General features: G+C 41.6%; 1 protein-coding gene across 3 annotated transcripts in view; it reads right to left on the reverse strand.

Annotated features, from left to right (window-relative positions):
- sorl1 (sortilin-related receptor, L(DLR class) A repeats containing) overlaps window positions 1-19,197 on the reverse strand; it is a 182,135-nt gene that overhangs the window by 113,093 nt on the left and 49,845 nt on the right. For all 3 annotated transcript variants that reach the window (XR_009442868.1, XM_048561943.2, XM_059638993.1), the window contains exon 5: window positions 1,469-1,594. Coding sequence is in view for 2 of the 3 variants with exons in the window: in XM_048561943.2 (XP_048417900.2) it covers window positions 1,469-1,594 (126 nt within the window). In the remaining variant the exon portion in view is untranslated. The remainder of the gene's footprint in view (window positions 1-1,468; window positions 1,595-19,197) is intronic.

Raw genomic sequence — 19,197 nt, forward strand, 5'->3', positions numbered from 1 at the left:
TCTTCAGCTTCTCTCATCAAACTTTGATCACTTTTCTTTTATGCAGATGTTTCTCTTTTTATTCTAATTGGTGCATCATTTTTTGCACTGTCTGCTGTACAAAAAGCTGTGCTCCAATGTTTTCATGCAACAGATCTAGTGCAATAGAGTCTCCAATTCTATGCCTTCCTGACTGTCTAACCAGGATTCAGCATATACCAATACTATGCCTCTTAATGCTACTATATCATAACTTTGCCACAGGACTTTTTGCCAAACATTAGACGGAAACAGGTCATTCAGTCCAATAGGACCATGAGTGTTTATACTTCACACGAGTTCCCTCATCTTTTTGCATCATGTGCCCCCTAACAAAATAAGCTTGTTCTCTTTTCTCAGTTATCTACTTATCTGGCTAGCCCATAAATGGTAGTACTTAAGTGCATCTATCTATTCACCTCACGGGGCATTGGGTTTCATTTCCAACCACTGATTTTAAAAAAAAGTTTCTCTCGAATTTCCTAAGAGATTTTAGTGACTGGCTAATAGTTACAGCAGATTTAAAAATGGGAACACCTTCGCCACACCTACCAAATCCCTTCATGATTTAAAAATAAGGGCCATCAGGTCACTCTGTGGCCTTTACTGAAGGAAAGAGCTCATTAACTGCTGCATTCCAATATCTACGCCCAATTCTTCCCTCCGTTCTATATTATGGTGCCTTCCTCCAATTCGTCATTTTCCATTGCGGTCCTTCATTTTTGTTTTGCAACTTGTCAATGTTCCATAACACTGCACATAGCAAGTCCTGGTGAAATTAATTAAAAATAGCATACAGAAGAGGAATAAATAGTAAGCAGTAGATGAACAATGAGAAGAACTGGTGGTGGCAGAGGAGTAGAGTTAGGCAGAACGCAAAGTTAAAAGCTCTAGCCCAATTTTCAACATAGTAAGGAGGATGATTCACAAAGGATTCTCAGTTTGTAGCAGAGGTGACAAAGGGAAAAAAGGATGTTGAGAAGCCGTCATGCACTTCAGACAAATTTAGGATAACTGCAGTAAACAATTTAACTCTTACGACAGCTAAACAATATACATTCCTAGCATTTCAGACACCACTTATCGCACTGATTCATAACACCAATAGGATTATCTTCCTGCAGCTAGCCCAAGTGTCTTACAAGGACATTTACATGTAGGATTCAAAACACATGAAATAACAGGCAAGAAGAAAAGACACTAATAGTTACAAACTTGCCATGAGACAGTGAGGCTGTGCTCAACAATTAATGAAAATAAATGTTACCCCAGGTCTGGGAAATGCTTGCAGAGGAATGAAAGGAAGAAGTCACAAGACGCAATAATAACACACCTTACAAATTCATAAGAGCTATCAATGAACTACCAATGTATTTCAAACGGTTGTCTGTCTGCAGTTCAAAACAATGACTCAAAAACACTGGACAATATTACAAGAAATATTCCTTACCCGTTTATTATCTGCTGGACTATGATAAAACTGAGCAATAACTGTTTGGCTTTTTGATTCATCTTTGAGCTTGAACTTCTCATTGATTTTCTTGAAGGTCTTTCCATAATTATATGAAACATACACCTGTGGCAAAGAGAAGCGGAATTACATTTTAAAAAAGGTGACAGCATAGAGAAAGGTCACTAGGCAAACTGGTCAATGTTCCAAAGGGTCTCCTCTTAGCCTTCATCCTCCAAAGGCTTCAGCAGAACCTTCCATTACCTTCTCCCTCACATGCTTACCCAGCTTCTTCTTCTTCAAGCATCAATGCTATTTGCAACAGCTATTTCCTGGAGGTAGCAGATTCCTTGTTACAGCAACAGGTCATCAACATAAAAAAAGGTCAACTCTTTCATTCTACACAGACAACCTTACCTAATGAGAACTTTCAAAATGTTCTGTCTTGATATCAGTTTACCTTTGTAGCTAGCTTTTTAATAGTTACTCTACTTTTATGCACTGATGTAGAACAACTAAAAACCAAACATGTGCAAGCTAAGAATGAACATTTACACATTTCAGTTTAGGGATACAAAAATGTTGCATGTCACTCTGCTTACCCAATTTGCTAGACAGTGAAGTAATGAGAGGGAGACAGTGCACATCACTGTTACATAGAACACAGAACATAGAACAATACAGCGCAGAACAGGCCCTTCAGCCCTAAATGTTGCGCCAACCTGTGAACTAATCTAAGCCCCTCCCCCTACACTATCCCATCATCATCCATCTGCTTATCCAAGGACTGTTTAAATGCCCCTAATGTGGCTGAGTTAATTACATTGGCAGGCAGGGCGTTCCACGCCCTTACCACTCTGAGTAAAGAGCCTGCCTCTGATATCTGTCTTAAATCTATCACACCTCAATTTGTAGCTATGCCCCCTTGTACAAGCTGAAGTCATCGTCCGCAGAAAAAGACTCTCACTGTCCACCCTATCTAATCCTCTGATCACTCAGTTACTCTTCTGAAACTAATATACACATGCAGACCTAGGATTTTCCAGAGAATAGTGTGTGGGCCAACATAACATCCCTCCCCCATCAAAAAAATGCAGTTAATTATCATCACTGAACTGACAAGAACATTTACTGATACTTACTCACCAGCACCCCTATCGCCCAACCCCCAGGATTTTTCTTTTAAACAAGTGAAACTATTAATGTTATACCTTGTTGTAGGAGATGTGTTAGCATTTTTAAATCGGTACTTTAAATTCTACACAGCTGTTGAACCATCTCACTGATTCTCTTTGGAGAAGGTTGAAAGGAGATTTGATACAGGTTTAAGCATTCAATCTTGATTCGCTATCTACAATGACTGGCTTACCCTATGCAATAGTATCCTGATTGCTGCACACCTGGAGTCCCTCTGACTTGCTGCCACATTCAAAGCAGGATCTGGGATAGGAACTATAAACAGAAAATACTGTAGAAACTCAGGTGTGGCAGCATCTGTGGAGAGAGAAACAGTCAACATTTTGAGTACAACGTGACTTTTCTTCAGAACCAGGCTCAAAACATTAACTGTTTCTCTCTCCACAGATGCTGCCAGACTGGGATTTCTCCAGCAATTGTTTTCAATTCCAATTTCGAGCACCTGTTGTGTTTTGCTTTTATTTACTGGGATAGGAACATCAGATTAGGAGCAAGAGTAGGCCACTCAGTGACTCAAGCCCACTCGGTCACTCTGTATGATCATGGGGAAGTGGGTTTGAGATTAGCTGCTCGAGCAGCTATCTGGCACTGAACCCACAACATCCTTGAATAAATTCAATAACCAGGCCACCACAGTTCTCTGCAAAAGACAAGTCCACAGACTAAGAGCCTTCAGAAAAAAAAACCTTGTCCAGTGTCCTCTCGATCTATTCTCTTCTACAAGGAGAAACTTCCTCTTAAGAATCCACATCAAATCTCTTCAAGATCTTCTATGTTTTCAATAAAATTACCTCCCCATTCTAAACTCACATTAACAAAAGGTACAACCCTTTTTCTTAAGCCAAGTTATTATTCCCAAGAATGGGAAAATTCACACCAGCAAAAGGTGGACAATTGTGGTCTCCTTTCTTCGAGGACCATTTCCTTTGCCATAGACCACAGAAATACAAACAATTAGATATTCAAAATAATGAATTCCAAAAGCTATTGGGCTTGTAATTCACAACAGGATCAGAATGTCGAGACAAGAGTGCAATTTTGCAGTAGTAACATTATGTGATCAAAGGGATATTTAGTTTCTTAACTTTAAGCAGTTCTCACACTTCCAGTGGCAATTCAAGAGCTGTTATGCTACTATAATACACTGTATCTGGAAAGGTACAGTGTAAACAACACACTATTCAACCTAACCAACTGGCCGCATCCTTTCTAGCAGAGAGACAAAAACAATTTAAACCACCCAAGCGAAAATAATAGGCAGCAATATTCCCATTTCGCTCAGAAGTGATCACACTAGGCAATTCTCTGCCAGTGAAGTCATAGCACAATCTAATGCTCTTCAGAATACCAAACTGAAAAGCATACATCCTAACTTAGGTGGAAGAGATCAAAGAGGAAACCTTTTGAATAACAAGTGTCCATTACGAACTACAGACATCTATGGTACAGTCAGTGAAAAGTGAAACCGGCTAGCATGCTGACCTGTTGTTGCTTCAGCTCACCGACATTACAAGCAATTCTTGACTGATGGCCTGATTTTCTGACCCATCTCCTCAAGCAAGTAATGTTTTAATGGTAATTGACCAGCTAGCCCCACTAGCCATGCATGCATTTAGCCTTTACATTATCCCACCAAGGCATGACACAGCCATGATAATAAAATGTGAGGCTGGATGAACACAGCAGGCCAAGCAGCATCTCAGGAGCACAAAAGCTGACGTTTCGGGCCTAGACCCTTCATCAGAGAGGGGGATGGGGTGAGGGTTCTGGAATAAATAGGGAGAGAGGGGGAGGTGGACTGAAGATGGAGAGAAAAGAAGATAGGTGGAGAGGAGAGTATAGGTGGGGAGGTAGGGAGGGGACAGGTCAGTCCAGGGAAGACGGACAGGTCAAGGAGGTGGGATGAGGTTAGTAGGTAGGAGGTGGAGGTGCGGCTTGGGGTGGGACGAAGGGATGGGTGAGAGGAAGAACAGGTTAGGGAGGCAGAGACAGGCTGGACTGGTTTTGGGATGCAGTGGGTAGAGGGTAAGAGCTGGGCTGGTTGTGTGGTGCAGTGGGGGGGGGAGGGGACGAACTGGGCTGGGCTGGTGGGGGAAAAGGGAGATTTTGAAGCTGGTGAAGTCCACATTGATACCATTGGGCTGCAGGGTTCCCAAGCGGAATATGAGTTGCTGTTCCTGCAACCTTCGGGTGGCATCATTGTGGCACTGCAGGAGGCCCATGATGGACATGTCATCTAAAGAATTGGAGGTGGAATGGAAATGGTTCGCGGCTGGGAGGTGCAGTTGTTTATTGCGAACCGAACGGAGGTGTTCTGCAAAGCAGTCCCCAAGCCTCCGCTTGGTTTCCCCAATGTAGAGAAAGCCACGCCGGGTACAATGGATACAGTATACCACATTGGCAGATGTGCAGGTGAACCTCTGCTTAATATGGAAAGGCATCTTGGGGCCTGGGATAGGGGTGAGGGAGGTGGTGTGGGGGCAAGTGTAGCATTTCCTGCGGTTGCAGGGGAAGGTGCCGGGTGTGGTGGGGTTGGAGGGCAATGTGGAGCGAACAGGGGAGTCACGGAGAGAGTGGTCTCTCCGGAAAGCAGACAAGGGTGGGGATGGAAAAATGTCTTGGGTGGTGGGGTCGGATTGTAGATGGCGGAAGCGTCAGAGGATGATGCATTGTATCCGGAAGTTGGTGGGTGAGAACGAGGGGGATCCTCTTTGGGCAGTTGTGGCGGGGGCGGGGTGTGAGGGATGTGTTGCGGGAAATGCGGGAGACGCGGTCAAGGGCGTTCTCGACCACTGTGGGAGGAAAGTTGCGGTCCTTGAAGAACTTGGATATCTGGGATGTGCGGGAGTGGAATGCCTCATCGTGGAATGCCTCATCGTGGGAGCACATGCGGCGGAGGCGGAGGAATTGGGAATAGGGGATGGAATTTTTGCAGGAGGGTGGGTGGGAGGAGGTGTATTCTAGGTAGCTGTGGGAGTCGGTGGGCTTGAAATGGACATCAGTTACAAGCTGAGATAATGGGAACTGCAGATGCTGGAGATTCCAAGATAATAAAATGTGAGGCTGGATGAACACAGCAGGCCAAGCAGCATCTCAGGAGCACAAAAGCTGACGTTTCGGGCCTAGACCCTTCATCAGAGAGGTCTAGGCCCGAAACGTCAGCTTTTGTGCTCCTGAGATGCTGCTTGGCCTGCTGTGTTCATCCAGCCTCACATTTTATTATCAGTTACAAGCTGGTTGCCTGAGATAGAGACAGAGGTCCAGGAAGGTGAGGAATGTGCTGGATTTGGCCCAGGTGAACTGAAGGTTGGGGTGGAAGGTGTTGGTGAAGTCAAGTGGATGAACTGTTCGAGCTCCTCTGAGGAGCAAGAGGCGGCGCTGTTACAGTCATCGATGTAACGGAGGAAGAGGTGGGGTTTGGGGCCTGTGTAGGTGTGGAAGAGGGACCATCATCTTGCCTCAGCAGCACCACACACACCACTTCCTCCCTCACCTCACCACCAAGGAGGTTTGCGATTTCTGTTCTGGCTTTCCTGTAGGAAAACAAAAAGAAACAAAGCATCCTTGAAAGCCCTCAAAAGGGAGACGCAGAGACAAGCACCAAGCAGCAGCCAGCGTCAAGACTACCTAAAATCCCAGTGCAAGTTTCAACATTCATCAAGTCGATTCATCAATAAGCTTCCCACATAAAAGCAACACATTGCAGATCCAGGAAATCTAAATAAATGTTGGAAATACTCAGTAGGTCTGGTAGCATCAAATAGTGTTAACATCTCAGGTCTATGGCCTTTTAAAAGGTACGAGAATTAACAAATACAGTCAAGCCAGATCCCACAAGTTCTTAAGTCCCAAACACAAACAACTGTATTAGTTTGGTTGCTTTGTCAGCTGAACTGCAGCATTAGTTGACATTAAACTCGCTTCTGCCTTTGTCTTCTAATTGTAATTGTGTGTTTCAGAACTGTTGAAAGCCTTGTCCCTACTGCTATGCAGAACCAAAGCTTAGCAAGCCTTTGAAACCATCCACTCATTGAACACTGATTTCCACAGGCAGTTGGCTGACATAGTACAAAGTGGTCAGGAAAAAAAAATCCACATGACATACAGTGCCAGCCTTGTTTGATTATTCCCAATTCCCACCCATTTAAGCAATGTATTCCTATCTCAAATGCATAAGGCCTATTTCTGCAGCACACAAAACGTGGGTTACGATAGCTTCCCTCTAATTGGGATTCCAAATCAGTTCATGACCATACCGTCCCTTCCAAAACCCTGAACTATCCTCTACATTTATCACTTACTAGCCTACTTTGACTCAAATAAAATTTCACAAAATAAACTGTATTTAGGAAATGCCCTTTTAATGTTTTGAAACACTTCACAGCCAGAAATGTGACTGTTCTGATGTAGGAAAGCTGCAGCCAATTTGTACACAAAGTGGTCCTACAAATAACAGCAGGTCTTAGTTTAAAGACTGGCATTGCTCGAGGGATAAATATTGAACACAACATCACAGGGACACAATGGGCTCTTCAAAATAGTGTCACAGGAGCTTTTGTTTTTACCCAAGAGGCATGAAATTCAAATTTTAAGATGAAAAAGACTAAAACAAAGAAACTAAAAAAAAGACAAACAGGAAATGTCTGTCGTAATATCTACACGTAACCTGGGGAAAGGAAGTCAAGGGGAAAGAGTGCAAAGGAGAAAAATGAACGGTGATGACGGAAAGTGAAGAAGTCAATTGTAATATTTAAACTGAAAGTAATACAGTAGTAGTAATTCTTACATAAAGGAGCAGGAAAGCTGACATTTTGGGTTGAGACCCTTCTTCAGAAACGTCAGCTTTCCTGCTCCTCTGATGCTGCTTGGCCTGCTGTGTTCAACCAGCTCTACACCTTGTTATCACAGATGCTCCAGCATTGACAGTTCCTACTATCTCAGTAATTATTGCCTAGTTTTTTTCAAAAAGCATGTATAAACGGATTTTCCAATTTTAGCTCATTTGATGCACAAGCTAGCTAAAACTTACTCAGCTGTATAATTTTAAACAAAATAAAGTCTCCACAGGCTACATAAGTGTAAAGTTGTGTTTGTGTCTTTAAAATGAGCCCCTCAAGTTTTTCAAAAGACCCAATAGCTATCAAACTCTTTTACAGCAGAGACCCATCCATTCAACACCATTCAGTCTATGGCAAGAAAGAGAAATACCACAGACTCATCCCCAACTCAAAGGAAAATTTTAAAATCATGTGAAGTACAAAATGAAACTAAACTAGTTTTGAAAGAAAAAGGAGCTGCCCATGATATGGGTCAGGAGTAAAGATGATCATGAGGTGAATATAGAATCTATCTCAAATACTAAAACTGAGCATTGCTGTGGTAAAGCTACTTCATGTTGACATTAGTCATGATGAAAATACACAGCAATCTATGACAATTAACAGCACTGCTCTACCAAAATTTTGTTTGCACCTATGAATAGGCCGCTTCCTGCATCAAAAACAATCACCAGAAACTAACTGAACTGAAAGCACCTCTACTTCACTATGTGTACTGCTTTATTGCAAAGTTTTATTTTCAGTTCAGATAACTTTCAAGATATGGGAATGTGGAAGTATTTTTTTTTTGCAGAGCATCATATTTAAAGATGAAACCTGTGGGAAAGTAACTTCTTTTGTGTAGTTTTACACATACATCAGTAGAATAGTCATACCACAAGTTGGCAATACCCTTTCCTCACCTCCAATTCGTCATGAAACTGGCCCTTGGTCCACACAAAGCATTGCATTGTTTTTTTGAATAAAGGGATAGTGGTCTTAACAAAACCAAATACAGACCCAAAAGTAAACAAAAAGTCGTCAACGAGAAATGTACCAGCTTCCACTGCACGACTTGTAATTGATGTTTAAAATATTTTCCAAAAACAAATTTATCTATATTATGCCATCATTCTGAACTACATGTTTTGGTATTAAAAATTGTTTTATAATAGATAAGGCAGGCCCTTGGATGATTTATCACATTAATAGAAGCTATATAAACACAAAATTGTGATTTTTTTTATATTTGCACATTGATCAGCTTGTTGGTTAATGCAAAAAGTATGGCTGTTCTTCAGAACATATCCTCCACTATAACACTTCATTCAGTGGTTAAAACACCTTGGATGATCTTGAAATCATACAAAGTTGTTATATAAATGCAAAACCTACTTCTCTATTTCTTCAGTAAAGCAGTACAGGTTTAATACCTTACATTGATGATAAACAATTTTAACAAAATTTAACAGGCAGGCAGTTTTAAAACCAAGACACAGATCGCATGCACACAGAAGAGATCAGGAATATTGACAAGGATTAATCTTTGCATAAGGTTTACAGAAATACCACTGGGAATTTTTAAACTCCACCGTGACCTTATCCTGCTGAGCAACACTGCAAATAAAAATTACTAACTTTGAAACTGAGCCTCAAGGAACTAACATGCAGCAGGGGGATACTTTGGATAATCTCTGCCTTCGACATCTCTGCAGGTGTGAAAAAAACATTTTACAGCCATACTGACAGGCAAGTGGGTTCATTTATTTATGTAAAGAAGTACTCAAACATATTATGATTTCTCCAAATCTGCAGCTGTTAGTTTCCTGCTATGTTTTAGCAATAGTTTAGATGCAAGATACAGAGTGAAAGAACCCCCAGATTTTTCCTACTTTAAAAAAGCATACTTTAACAATTTAATGCTTAAATAAATTAGATATGACTTTATAAAAAAAACTTCATTTGCCTGCACACAGACAGTAATATCAGACTGAACAACATACTATTGGAAACCATTTAATTCTGCAAGCAGATTTATTTAAAAATTATTTTCCTATACTGAGAACTTCTAATCAAAGACCCATATTGGATATTGAAAGAGTCAACCAGCTATTTAAATACTGTGGCTAGAGATAATGGGAACTGCTGGAGAATCCAAGATAACAAGAAGTGTGAAGGTCAAGCAGCATCTTAGGAGCACAAAAGCTTACATTTCAGGCCTAAACCCTTCAGAGAGGGGGATGGGGAGAGGGTTCTGAAATAAATAGGGAGAGAGGGGGAGGCGGACCGAAGGTGGATAGACGAGAAGATAGGTGGAGAGGAGAGTATAGGTGGGGAGGTAGGGACGGGATAGGTCAGTCCAGGGAGGACGGACAGGTCGAGGGGTCTGGATGAGGTTAGTAGATAGGAACTGGAAGTGCGGCTTGAGGTGAGAGGAGGGGATAGGTGAGAGGAAGAACAGGTCCTTAGACAACATGTCCATCCTGGGCCTCCTGCAGTGCGATAATGATGCCACCCGAAGGTTGCAGGAACAGCAACTCGTTTTCCACTTGGGAACCCTACAGCCCAATGGTATCAATACGGACTTCACAAGCTTCAAAATCTCCCCTTCCCCCAATGCATTCCAAAACCAGCCCAGCTCGTCCCCTTTCCCCACTGCATCCCAAAAACCAGCCCAGCTCATCCCCACCTCCCTAACCTGTTCTTCCTCTCACCTATCCCCTCCTCCCACTTCAAGCCGCACCTCCATTTCTGAGCTACTAATCTCATCCAGACCCCTTGACCTGTCTATCCTCCCCGGACTGACCTATCCCGTCCCTACCTCCCGACCTATACTCTCCTCTCCACCTACCTTCTCGTCTATCCACCTTCGGTCCGCCTCCCCCTCTCTCCCTATTTATTTCAGAACCCTCTCCCCATCCCCCTCTCTGATAAAGGGTCTAGGTAGGCCCGAAACATCAGCTTTTGTGCTCCCAAGATGCTGCTTGACCCGCTGTGTTCATCCAGCTTCACACTTTGTTATCTTAAATACTGTGGCTTCAGTTTTTTGTCTAGTCCATTAAAAATTAATTATTCCGAACTACTGTAGTATAATTTGGTTTACCATATAGGGAAATTTTTAAATCTCGGTCAGCAGGAAACAGCTAAGTTTGCATGAGATCTTATACCCCACCTGTTTTATTTTTCTCTCTTGATTAAAAGTAAGTGGGCACTAAAATCAAACAAAGCATTAAAAAAAATTAATCATTCACCCCAATCCAGTCAGTGAATTTCCCTCTGGGCCTGTTAGAATGAACTTATTCCCCAATATATTACTGTCATTAGTTTACAAAGACAAGCAGAAAATGGTACACGAATGTGTGACCAAAAGTTTACACTATCACTTCAATTATCAGCCTAAGGTTTACAATTGGGGAGGGTGGGGAAAAAGAGAGAGCGAGAGCAAGCGTGCAAGCACGAGAGAAGGGCCACACACAGCAAATAGGTTTATGAACTAAATTATTGTAAACCAAATTTGAAGAAACTATGATTCACACTAGGGTTTTGAAAAAAATGACAAAACATTTAACTGATGAAGGACAAAAACAGCGTACAATAATCTTCATACATCACCTTTGAAACCCTTCTCTTCAATTTATTTACCAGAGTGCGAGATTGTTTATCAAGTTACACCTAGTCTTCCATTCTACCACACTTCCAATAGCCAGCTGAAACCTTGCAAGAAACTTGCCTTGGCACCCAATATGATCACTTTAGTCTTAACGTGGGTAAATCTGGTCCACAGTCAGCTACTTCCAGTTAATGGGAACAACCAATCATCTCACTTGCAGTCAGTATAATACTGTGTCCTCTCTATGCTGCACTGGTGTGATCAACTTGCAATGCCACAGCAGATCCAATGTCATGTCACATCATGCAGCCTTTATGAACAAGATGCAGTAAAAACTTCACCTCTGACATTCTGATGATTAGCCTTGAGAATTGCTTTTTATAGCAATTTTCAGGTCAGTGTTTCTCCCACTTAAGCCTCCTAACAAAATTTGAAGAATTTACTGAAAGGCATTTTAAGACTTTCCATTAGCAAAACAATGGGGTGTGACCATCATTACCTTACAGAAGGTACGAATGGAAATATTTTCCTAATTAACCTGTTCAGCAATGCTTGCACACACCTCAAGAGCAGATGGGAGTGGAGCCCAGGTTTCGTGGCTCCAATGCAGAGACACCAGCATTGGGCCACCACAGCCCTAATGGCAACAATGCACAAATGAAGTACTTGCTGTCTTCAGCTAGTCAGCCCTTGTAATATTAAAAATGGGATTTATGATTCCTGATTTAGACCTCAGCTGGGCAAAGCATACACACAACTGAATGTCTAGCACTTTATCAATTAAAAGATTTTGCAATTCCAGCCTCAATACTGACCTCACAAACTTCAGACTTTAACAATGGCTCCCCATTTCACAGAGGCAAGAGGTACTGTGTGTGGAATTGATGGTGGAAAACCACTGATAGAAGGTAACACTGTGGTCACATTTTGGCAAGAAAACATAACAGTACAACTTCTCATCAACATATTATTCTAGCAGAGCAGTCTGTGTCTTGAACATTAATATAAATTTTTTCTTACCCTAGGCTTCTGAGTCATAGTTTCAAAGCAGTCAACTTCCCCAGTTTCCATTTCTCCTGGTCTTAACCACCCACTTATTAGTGCATTCTGGGTCTTAATTATCTTGAATTTCTCGCAATTGTGCTTCCTACTACGGCACATTAATATTATTTTCACTACATATCCAGCACTGCACAGATGCATCTTTAAATGTGTAACATGTGAACAATCCCTTTTGTTCTGTTAATATTATTTTAACATTGTAGAAATAGAATATTTAGGCTCCAAAGAACTTCTGCTCAACATTCCATGCAAAAGTAGGCAATCTGTGCTAAGTAACTGTGAGCCATGTTAGAAATTAGTATTTTGTGAATGCGTGGAAATTTAACAAAAGAAAACCAATTACAGCAGAGCCAGTTGAGCAAGAAGCTTCAGTGCAGAGATAGTAGGAACTGCAGATGCTGGAGATTCTGAGATAACAAGGTGTAGAGCTGGATGACCACAGAAGTCAAAGCAGCATCAGAGGAGCAGGAAAGCTGATGTTTCAGGCCTGAAGGGTCTAGGCCCAAAATGTCAGCCTTCTTGCTCCTCTGATGCTGCTTGGCCTGCTGTGTTCAGCCATCTCTACATCTTGTTATCTCAGCTTCAGTGCAGAGTCAGGTGTGGCTCTTCAGAGATTAGCTGGGATACAAAAGGATGAATCTTTCACTTTGATGTTCGTAGTGAAGTTGTTCCAGTAGTTCTCGTCTCGTGTAATAAAAGGTACTTCCTTTGTTAGCCTCATGAATATATTGTGACTGACCTTTTTGACCTCCAAAAAGAAAAAAGAACAAAACTTATGATCTATCAAGCTATGTTTCACTCCATGGTCTGAGTTGTCCAATCTTACTATCAGCCAGGTTCATAACATTACACTTTATTTATTGTTGAGTGGTTTGGGATATCCTGAGATTATAGAACATAGAACATAGAACAGTACAGCACAGAACAGGCCCTTCAGCCCACAATGTTGTGCCGACCATTGATCCTCATGGATGCACCCTCAAATTTCTGTGACCATATGCATGTCCAGCAGTCTCTTAAATGACCCCAATGACCTTGCTTCCACAACTGCTGCTGGCAACGCATTCCATGCTCTCACAACTCTCTGCGTAAAGAACCTGCCTCTGACATCCCCTCTATACTTTCCACCAACCAGCTTAAAACTATGACCCCTCGTGCTAGCCATTTCTGCCCTGGGAAATAGTCTCTGGCTATCGACTCTATCTATGCCTCTCATTATCTTGTATACCTCAATTAGGTCCCCTCTCCTCCTCCTTTTCTCCAATGAAAAGAGACCGAGCTCAGTCAACCTCTCTTCATAAGATAAGCCCTCCAGTCCAGGCAGCATCCTGGTAAACCTCCTCTGAACCCTCTCCAAAGCATCCACATCTTTCCTATAATAGGGCGCCCAGAACTGGACGCAGTATTCCAAGTGCGGTCTAACCAAAGTTTTATAGAGCTGCAACAAGATCTCACGACTCTTAAACTCAATCCCCCTGTTAATGAAAGCCAAAACACCATATGCTTTCTTAACAACCCTGTCCACTTGGGTGGCCATTTTAAGGGATCTATGTATCTGCACACCAAGATCCCTCTGTTCCTCCACGCTGCCAAGAATCCTATCCTTAATCCTGTACTCAGCTTTCAAATTCGACCTTCCAAAATGCATCACCTCGCATTTATCCAGGTTGAACTCCATCTGCCACCTCTCAGCCCATCTCTGCATCCTGTCAATGTCCCGCTGCAGCCTACAACAGCCCTCTACACTGTCAACGACACCTCCGACCTTTGTGTCGTCTGCAAACTTGCTGACCCATCCTTCAATTCCCTCGTCCAAGTCATTAATAAAAATTACAAACAGTAGAGGCCCAAGGACAGAGCCCTGTGGAACCCCACTCACCACTGACTTCCAGGCAGAATATTTTCCTTCTACTACCACACGCTGTCTTCTGTTGGCCAGCCAATTCTGTATCCAAGCAGCTAAGTTCCCCTGTATCCCATTCCTCCTGACCTTCTGAATGAGCCTTCCATGGGGAACCTTATCAAATGCCTTACTGAAGTCCATATACACCACATCCACAGCTCGACCCTCATCAACCTTACTAGTCACATCCTCAAAAAACTCGATAAGGTTTGTAAGGCATGACCTACCCCTCACAAAGCCGTGTTGACTGTATTTGATCAAGCCATGCTCTTCCAGATGGTCATAAATCTTATCCCTCAGAATCCTTTCTAACACCTTGCAGACGACAGACGTGAGACTTACCGGTCTATAATTGCCGGGGATTTCCCTATTTCCTTTCTTGAAGAGAGGAATTACATTTGCCTCTCTCCAGTCCTCAGGTACGACTCCAGTGGAGAGCGAGGATGCAAAGATCTTCGCAAGTGGCGAAGCAATTGCATTTCTCGCTTCCCAAAGCAGCCGAGGACAAATCTGATCCGGGCCTGGCGACTTGTCAATCTTAATGTTTGACAAAATTTTCAGTACATCAGCTTCCTCTATCTCTATCCATTCCAGCATGCACACCTGCTCTTCAAAGGTTTCATTCACTACACAGTTCGATTCTTTCGTAAAGACAGAAGCAAAAAACTCATTTAGGGCTTCCCCTACCTCCTCAGGCTCCACACACAAGTTCCCTATGCTATCCCTGATCGGCCCTACTCTTTCTTTGACCATTCTCTTATTCCTCACGTAAGTGTAAAATGCCTTTGTGTTTTCCCGGATTCCTTCTGCCAAGCCTTTCTCGTGCCCCCTCCTGGCTCTCCTCAGACCATTTTTGAGCTCCTTCCTTGCCTGCATGTAATCCTCTCTAGCTGAACTTGACCCTAGCTTCCTCCACCTTATGTAAGCTACCTTCTTCCTTTTCACTAGAAGCTCCACCGCTCTCGTCATCCAAGGTTCCTTTATCTTACCCCTTCTTGCCTGTCTCAGAGGGACATATTTACTCATCACTCCCAACAACTGTTCCTTAAACCATCTCCACATGTCTATAGTTCCCTTACCATGGAACAACTGCTCCCAGTCCATGCTTCCTAACTCGTGTCTAATCGCATCATAGTTTCCTCTTCCCCAATTAAATATCCTCCCATTCTGCCTAATCCTCTCCTTCTCCATAGCTATGTAGAATGAGAGAGTGTTATGGTCACTATCACCAAAATGCTCTCCCACCACAAGATCTGATACCTGCCCCGGCTCGTTTCCGAGCACCAAGTCTAGAATGGCCTCTCCCCTCGTCGGCCTGTCAACGTACTGCGTTAGGAAACCCTCCTGAACACACCTTACAAAAACAGCTCCATTCAAATCTTCTGCTCGAAGGAGGTTCCAATCAATATTAGGAAAGTTAAAGTCACCCATTACAACAACCCTACTGCGTCCACACTTTTCCAAAATCTGTCGACCTATGCTTTCTACAATCTCCCTGCTGCTATTGGGGGGCCTGTAGTAAACCCCTAACGAGGTGACTACTCCCTTGCTGTTCCTAATTTCCACCCATATTATGAAATCACTACAGAAGTATCAGTATTTCTTTAAACAGAATTAAAGGTTTTTCTCTCTCATTTTCCAGATCATTGATTTTTTTTTAAAAACATTATAGAACAGTCATTGGGGAATATTCTATGTTATCATAGTGCAGGCAGCTGACAGGGAATTTAAAAAGTGTTTTTTTCCTCCTTTCCAAGACACTGCAGTTACCTACCACGTTTATGAAGAAAGTGGAGTGATTGAGAATGAGGTGGCACAGATTTTATACAATTGAAAAAGAAGCAATGGAGTCATTAGGAGAAACATTTTGATGTAGTGGGTGATTAAGATCTGGAATAGTGAGAGTCTGGCAGAACCAGTTCAAATAAGAATTGATAAAGGAATTGGAATTACTACCTGCAAAAGGAACAAACTGAAGAGTTACAGGAAGGTAGGCAGGCAATGGCATTAGGTCGATTGCATTTTCAGAGAACCAGTACAGACGCAGTACAACTGAATGGTCTCCTCAGTGCATTAACAATACTATAATTGGTGAAAATTGTCATACCTCACTGGGGAAACACTTTGAAAATCAAGTCCCTCACTATTTCCAGAGTCAGCACAAAAGCTTAAAGTTTAATGAAAGTATAGAAAATTCCCCAATTTACCTGGCTTTTAGATCCAAACTATCAAAGCAAGGACGAGTAATTTTTTGTAATTAAAAAGAATTACTATTTATTTCAAATAAACAGATTCTAGATCCAGGTAAACTACTATAAACAAACAGTCAATGTATAACTGTGCTGCAACCCTCTTATAAAACACTCTATATACACACACAATTGATGTTTGGCTGGACATGAAGGTAACTCAATGTCCCTATCTACAGGGTCACGGAGATGATCTCTCAGCTGGCCAGGGCTTGCTGCCCCTTGACTGCTCTTCTCCACATATTTTCTGCAGCTTGCAGAAGGCACAGAGTAACTGATTCACAACTTATAAAGTCTTTGATTTATTGGTTAAAAGCAACAGTTTACAAAAACTGGCAACGGAAAATAAACAGACTCAAGGTGTTTCTCATGGCAGAAACAAAGGACACCACCCCCCTTCGAGGTCCAAAGGCTTTTGTCTACCTCATTCACACAAACTAGTCATCAGTAAACAGACTAATCAGCTATTTGTTGCTGGTTGAATTTCATCTTGTGCACACTTCCCCCACCGCCAAACATCCCCTGACTGGCCTGGAGTTGAACAAATAAAACATAAAAGCAGCACTTACAATAAGTGCTGGCAACTTGCTTTATTACACAGTAGGAATCTTTTCCTTAATCCTCAGTTTTCAAGACGGTCCTTCTCCTATTTCAGTCCACAATCAGAAATGCCAAAAAAGATCTTTACAAAACTTGTTACATAAAAAAGGAATAGGATAGTGACAAAATAAGACAAAAGGACAGATTCCAGACACAAGACGATCTGTCCTGTAAAAAAAAAGTTGTTTTCTCACAGCAAACCTGTGAGCTTCTGTAATCCTGTAATATCACATTATTCTAAACTTGTGACCAGTAACTGGGACAGAACAGAGTAAAGACATAAACCCAGGTCTACAATGCCTGTGAATGATGCTTCTGCTTTCCAGTCTGACAAACAGAAGTGCAACAATGCAAGCATGATACTTATTTTTATGCATTCAGGGACAGAATAATCATGGAACTTTAACTTGTTGACTGAATAACGGTTCTAAACTTTGTGCTTTGGGAAAGTTCATCTAAACGCAAGAGTGCACTTTAAATGCTGAGAACTCCAAACTACTGTTGCTTATCCTCAACATTTTTTTTCAAATCAAGATCTCCCATATAAATAACATGCACCCACACAGGAAGTTCCAAGTATAGCAATCCGCTTATTTCTGACAGTCCTTTTTTCAAATTAGGCCACAAAGTTATTTCAGTGACATTCCAATCTGCCACACATGAAACAAAGTAAGATAATCAGCTTTATCTTCATCTATTACCACGTAGTTTCACCCCACCTTCCCAATTTCATTTTAAGGTTCAATGTTTAAAATTTGAATGTCAGAAATCAATGAATTTAATGTATCCTAACTTAAGTTGTTACATTTGGAACTATTGTGTGGTGCATCCGAAAGTGGGTCAGACTACAGTGAGTAGGAACATGCAATTAGCAGTCATCTCAGCTCAACCTTATTCAAAAGGACAATACTGGCAAGAATGACTACTGCCAAGTTTCCATATGGCACATTGCTGAAAATCCTGATAAGCTACCTACTTCAACAATGTTAATTAAGGTCCTTTACTAAATTCATATAAATCATTTTTTTGGGACTGCGTTGTAAGCTGTCTACACTAGAGTTGTCCCTCCAGGGAATTGAAATGTTTCACATAATCCACTACAGCAGTTTTACTCTGCATTAGTACTCGCTTCAAGTACAATCCACAGCTTTCAGTAAATTGCTTTTTATCTTCTTTCACCTCATTTGACGAGGGATAAATGAAGTTATTTAACACAAAACAGAGATAGAAGTTCGCACTCTATCTTTGTACCTATAGATTCAATGCTAGTTTTAACAGCTGTACGTTATACACTTGGCTTGAAGATTAATTTCTTTTTTTTTTAAGTTTTCCTTCCCTCAGGTCAAGGTAGAATTGTAGAAGCTGGTTAAACTTACAAAGTTGCTAGAGGAAGTGTAATGGGAAATATAAACTGGTATATTAAAAAAGCTGGGTTGGTGACTAGGTGCTCAAAATTTTTGAAAACAACATATAAACTTCTCTGAAAAATTACGCCTGGTGTAGCACAATCTTGACTTGACACAGGAATGAATGGTGTTTCCCAGTTTGAGACTTACACAAACAAGACCTACCTAAGAGTTGTGAGAGCATGGAATGCGTTGCCAGCAGCAGTTGTGGAAGCAAGGTCATTGGGGTCATTTAAGAGACTGCTGGACATGCATATGGTCACAGAAATTTGAGGGTGCATCCATGAGGATCAATGGTCGGCACAACATTGTGGGCTGAAGGGCCTGTTCTGTGCTGTACTGTTCTATGTTCTATGTTCTATGTTCTAAAACATATTGACATCTAAAACAATTTAAAGTACAGGAAATCACCCAATAACTGCTGCATAGATTGCCAAAGAAAATTTTGATGACAATTTGCAAAAGTTTTGAATCATTCTCATCAAATTACCTGTAATTTCTTACATTAAATTTAGAGCAATTTACATTATAAATATTGAGCATTTTAAGATGTTTTGCTACGCTAACAATGCTGTATAAATGCAAAATTATTACACAGAAACAAAATTCTGCTCATGACTTCCTAGGAAGTATTTTAACAGACATATTAATGCTTTTGGGACAGGCCCATAAAACCTTCCCTTTTGGCTATTTTACTGCAAGGGCATCAAGATTAGAAAGGTAACCCATCAGAGAGAATTTTGGATATCTGAAGCACATAGAAAGGCCCTTCAGCCCACTGCCGGTCCAAACTGGTCAAAAACAGCTAATTGACTATTCAAAACCTGTTTTCCAGCACTTGGTCCATAGCCTTGCATGTTTCAGCACTGCAAACAAAAATCTAAA

This window comes from Stegostoma tigrinum, chromosome 32 (genome assembly GCF_030684315.1).
Source record: "Stegostoma tigrinum isolate sSteTig4 chromosome 32, sSteTig4.hap1, whole genome shotgun sequence".
Classification (NCBI taxonomy): Eukaryota; Metazoa; Chordata; class Chondrichthyes; order Orectolobiformes; family Stegostomatidae; genus Stegostoma; species Stegostoma tigrinum.